We start from the raw sequence: 4638 nt of genomic DNA on the forward strand, positions 1-4638 counted from the left end.
GATGCACCTCTTTCCCCCTCTCCACAGCTCTCTCCTGTTCTCTGAAGCATCTGCCACAGGGGAGGAGTCCCCCCTCAGTGAGGGACTCCGGGAGGCCCTTAGCTCCTACATCAGCCTGACTTACGACATCTCCTTGGACGATGCCAAGGCCCAAAGCAGAGGCCGAAAGGGGAACCAAGGCTGCAGCACCTAGAACCCCAACTCAGCTCAGCCTGACTGAGCACCCCAGAGGCAAAGACTGCGCAGAGTGAGGGGAGGGCTGGGACACAGAGGCACAGCCAGAGTCCCACCTCTATCCTCTGTTCCTTCCTCTCTCAGCCCTAAGAAGTCACCTAACCTCCTCCCAGTGCCATGACCCGACCTACAGCCTCCAGTTCAAGTAAATACCAGTTAAGAACAGGGCCAGGACTCCAGAGAGACTAGATGTCCTCAGTGTGACCCAGCCAGTTCCCGAGTTTGGGAGTCCCAGTACCACCTTCCTCCCTCTGCCTGTCGAGTCTCATTCTACATCCCCACAACCGCTCCCACAAGGCAGGGAACACCCACTAGCATCAAGGAGAAAAAAATAATCATTTAAGGAAAACTGACCAGTCTCATTCAGAATGCCACCACACCTCAGAAGGTAGAACTACGGCCTAGAAGGGACAGGAAGAAGAGGGGATGGGTGGCTTGGACGGCAGCAGAACCGGGGCTCTCCAGCTTCCACCTGACCGCCACGGCAAAGAGCAGGACCTCTGACCGTCCAGGTCCTCCACGTCCCCATTAAGCCCCTTCTCTGGAGAGTCCTAGCTCTCAGATCTTTCATCTTGTGGCTCATCATTTGAACCTGGCTAAGCTTTCTCGGCTACAACAGCCTTGCCGTCTTGTAGCCAAATGCAAAAGACACCACCCGAGCCTAGCACACTGCAGTGAGCTCAGTCATGTCTCTCAGTGCTGAGCGGGGGCATCAGGGCATCAGGTGGTAAGCCCTCCCTCCACAAAGTCAAGGCCACAGCCTACACCAACTCCAGCCCTTGATGTCCCTGCTGCACATTAAGGGAAAGAAGCCTGGATAGAGCTGTTTGTTAAGGGAGCAGGGAGAGGAGGAAAAGGGAAGGAGGAAGAGAGAGGGAAGGGGATGGGAGGGCATCACCTCTATTGCTCCTATTGGGTTCTGAGGCTAGAGGTGAGGTGGGAAAGGCTTTACCAGGTATCACCAACAGGGGCTCAATTAAAGATCTGATTTATTCAAGTATCTATCTGAAAACATTCTACAACGAAAACTGTTATTAGATGCTGCTTGTACTGTGCTATGGACCACGCACATACTGCCATACTGTTTTCAGAAGACTTGAAATGCCAATGTTTGATATAGTTTAAAAACCGTACACCTGATGGAAAAGGAAGACAGACAATTTAGTGATTCATCCGGATCCAGATGTGCACCAAATTAAAGGACAGCTCCAATCGGCAAACAGGTGTTTCATGATGGTATCCAAGAAGAAACGGTTGGTGATGGACAATTCAGAAATGCTTCCCCAAAAGGTGGATGGTTCTTTAAAAAGTTTCAGGTCACAACCCTTGCAGAAAACACTGACGCCCAACACACTGATTCTCGGTCCAGGAAACACGGGTCTTCCAGGTTCCGCGTGGCTGGGGTGCCCCCCAACAATCGTGTTTCTGTGGTGTAACTAAGAGGGTCCTTTGGACCAGAGAGGGAGCAGGTGGGGGCTGTGCACCGTCAGTCATAGTGGATGGCAGTGTAAAAGATGATCCAAATGACCTAGAGAGGAAACAAGCAATGTTCATGGGCTCCCTCACCAACAGGGTCAACATAGGCTCCCATTCCACAAAACAAAAGCATCCTAAGAATGTGCGCACAGTGTACTTCCCGGGGGCTATCCACTGCATAAGCTGCTTGGGGGCTTACATAATTTCACTGAAATCAAGCTGTCTCTAATAGAGCCCAGGACCACCGTCCTGTGCTCCCAAAGGGACCCTGGACAAGTCTCTCCCCTTGCCAAACAGAGACCAGAGTGCGAGGGCTTAGAGTTATAGGTGTGGAAATGATACAGGTAAAGCAAACTGTACTGCTAGTGAGTGTTAGCATTAGCAACAAACGTGAAAACAAAACTACATCATATCCTGTCAGTCAGCTTCATATCAAATAAAGCAGAGGTTCTCAAACCTGACTCGCCTTTGCAATCTTGTGGGCTCTTTAAAAACATACAGAGAGATGCCTGGGCGCCACCTCCCAGAGATTCTGATTTCGTTGTTTGGGCTAGGTTCTATAATTTTTTAAAGATAACTTTGAGATATAATTCATATTTCATGAAGTTTACCCTTTTAAAGTATACAATTCAGAGGTTTTTTAGTATATTCAGAGTTGTGAAAACATTTTGGAGCATTTGCGTCACCCTGAAGACAAAATCTATTCCCATTATCAGTTACTTCCCGTCTCCCCTCCCACCCCTGCCACTGGCAACCATTAATCTACTTTTTATCCATATGGATCTGCCTATTCTGGACATTTCACGTAAATGGAATCATACAGCATGTGGTCTTTTGTGTCTGGATTCGTTCACCTATAGCATAATGTTTTCAAGGTTCATCCTTGTAGCATGTACCAGTTCCTCATTCCTCTTTATGGCCAAGTAATATTCTCCTGTATGGGTATATAACATTTTATCTAGCCATTCATCGGGTGACGGCTGTTTGCATTTTTTGGCTGTTATGAATATATTTTTAAATGTTTTCCAGTTTTCAATATGCAGCCAGAGTTGAGAATTAGATGTAGAAACTGACAATGAGCTCTGGATTTGCTCACCACAGGGAGACTATACAGTGTATCACACCACATCTTTTGGGACATTAACTCAAGAGAGGACATGCCCTCCAGCCTCAGGAGTCTTGAAAAATGGTACCCAAATCACACACTGTAACTCAATCAAGGGGCTCCCCTTGAATAACTGACATCTCAGGAAATGACAAAACCTGCTGTGAAATTACCAGCTACACATACCATGAACAAGGCAAACGATGTCATAAACCCCTCCTTTGTGAGCTCCCACGTGCCGCCATACTCTTCCTCATCTATCTGTAGGTAGTTGCTGAAGTAGAGGTACAGGACGCCTGCATTGATCAGGCAGAATCTGGAGCAAAAGGGAGAACAAGCAGCAAACATAAACTGTAAGCTTGGAAGACTGACAACTCCCACCAACACGGTCCAGCTCTATCAGGGCACCTGCTGTTGCACAGTTAACTCTATTATGGGGGCAAATGAAATAATACATAAAAACGCCTAGGCCCTCAATGGAGCTGCCCACTTGGTTGTGCTAGAGACTTAAAAAAGGAGCAACTCTTTTTAGCTGACCAGCAAAAGCAGAAAATAAAATAAAAATAAAGCACCTATAAGTTCTCCAAGTCCCCTTGAAGTAAGACAGAAGGCTGCTTGCTGAACAACCCCAAATAGGTCCAGTACCTGACATGGGCCTCCAGGTAGCTCCAGCTCGGGGGGTGGGGTGGGGGGCATGGGGAAAACACATGTTAAGCTGCTGCTTCATGGCCTAGTTGAGCAAGCAAGGGCATAGTAAAGCAGCCTCTGTATAATTCCCAACGGGAGACAATTTCTGAATGTCCACTGTCTGCTACTGCACTTGATGCAGAGGTGAACATGACAGTTCCTGCCCTCAGCTCACCACCTATTAGGGGCCAGAAACAGCAGCAGAGTGGAATTGAAACCGGAGGTTTGTGAGCCCTTCCAGGAAGGTCTTTGACCCCTATCACGTACGATTTAACTGATGCAGGAAACGGATTACCATGAGTAGTAACACATCACTCTGCTCTACTGATCTCTATGTAAAAGTAATATTCATAAAGTGATCAAAACTCTCTTTTTATGATCTTTCCAGTTACGGCACCTAATCCAATGGGGGACTATATGCCTTAGGCCACATCCCTTCTGAAGGCTGCAGTAGAAAATGCAAAGAGAACAGGTTCCTCCTATCAGTTAAGCGTGGGCTGGTGTAGGGCAGGGCAGTATGGTGGGATGAGGAGTGTATTTGGGGGGGCGGGGCAGGGAACAGACCCTGAGGCTGTCTGTGCAAGGTTAACAAGGAGGCAGGGTGAACATACACCAGGAAGTCTAGTTTGTGAGTAGTCAAGAGTACAGGCTTTCTTGTGAGTGGAAGGAAAAGGAGCTGGGAGGCTGGTTTAGACCTGTTTCAGGACATAAGTACAAAGTTTGAGGACGGGGACTGGGAAAATGGTTGAATGGAGAGGCAAGAATCCCCAAAGGCTTCAAGCCTAAGGACCTGGGAGAACCATGGGTCCAGTAACAGAAGCAGGGAGTCAGGAAGGACAGATGGTTTTTCTTGGATTTCACATGAAATACAGTCCTTGGCTTGGCTATGTCATGACCATATCCTGATCGTCTACTAGAAATCTTGGGACCCAGCCAATCTGGCCACCTCCCTCTGACAGGAGTTCCATTTTGGACAGGCTGAGTTAGTGGCTCTAGAGAGCCTACTCTCAGGACTTAGCAATGTCACTCTGGCGCTCAGCTAATAAGCTAGGGCTGGACAGTGACTGGAGACTCTGACAGTCTCCAGCTGTAAGGTGGTTGCTTAGTGAGATGAGAAAGGGAAATATAAGGGAAAG

At 48.0% G+C, this 4638-nt stretch overlaps 2 protein-coding genes across 4 annotated transcripts in view; one reads left to right on the plus strand and one right to left on the minus strand.

Annotated features, from left to right (window-relative positions):
* The window catches only part of SLA2 (Src like adaptor 2), a 21613-nt gene extending 21420 nt beyond the window's left edge, over positions 1 to 193 (plus strand). The window contains exon 8 of the mRNA XM_007447740.1: positions 28 to 193. Coding sequence (XP_007447802.1) covers positions 28 to 193 — 166 coding nt within the window. The remainder of the gene's footprint in view (positions 1 to 27) is intronic.
* A 1012-nt stretch (positions 194 to 1205) lies between these two features.
* Positions 1206 to 4638, minus strand: part of RAB5IF (RAB5 interacting factor) — a 9443-nt gene continuing 6010 nt past the window's right edge. Inside the window, exons 3-4 of one of the 3 annotated variants that reach the window (XM_007447743.1) lie at positions 3002 to 3131; positions 1206 to 1762 (exon numbers count right to left, since the gene is read on the minus strand). In XM_007447743.1, the coding sequence (XP_007447805.1) occupies positions 1721 to 1762; positions 3002 to 3131 (172 nt within the window). In that variant the 3' untranslated portion in view covers positions 1206 to 1720. Of the gene's footprint in view, positions 1763 to 2973; positions 3132 to 4638 lie in introns of all 3 variants that reach the window. The other 2 variants (XM_007447742.1, XM_007447741.1) reach the window with 2 other exon arrangements.

The sequence above is a fragment of the Lipotes vexillifer genome, unplaced genomic scaffold, assembly GCF_000442215.2.
Source record: "Lipotes vexillifer unplaced genomic scaffold, Lipotes_vexillifer_v1.1 scaffold397, whole genome shotgun sequence".
In the NCBI taxonomy this organism is placed as follows: domain Eukaryota; kingdom Metazoa; phylum Chordata; class Mammalia; order Artiodactyla; family Lipotidae; genus Lipotes; species Lipotes vexillifer.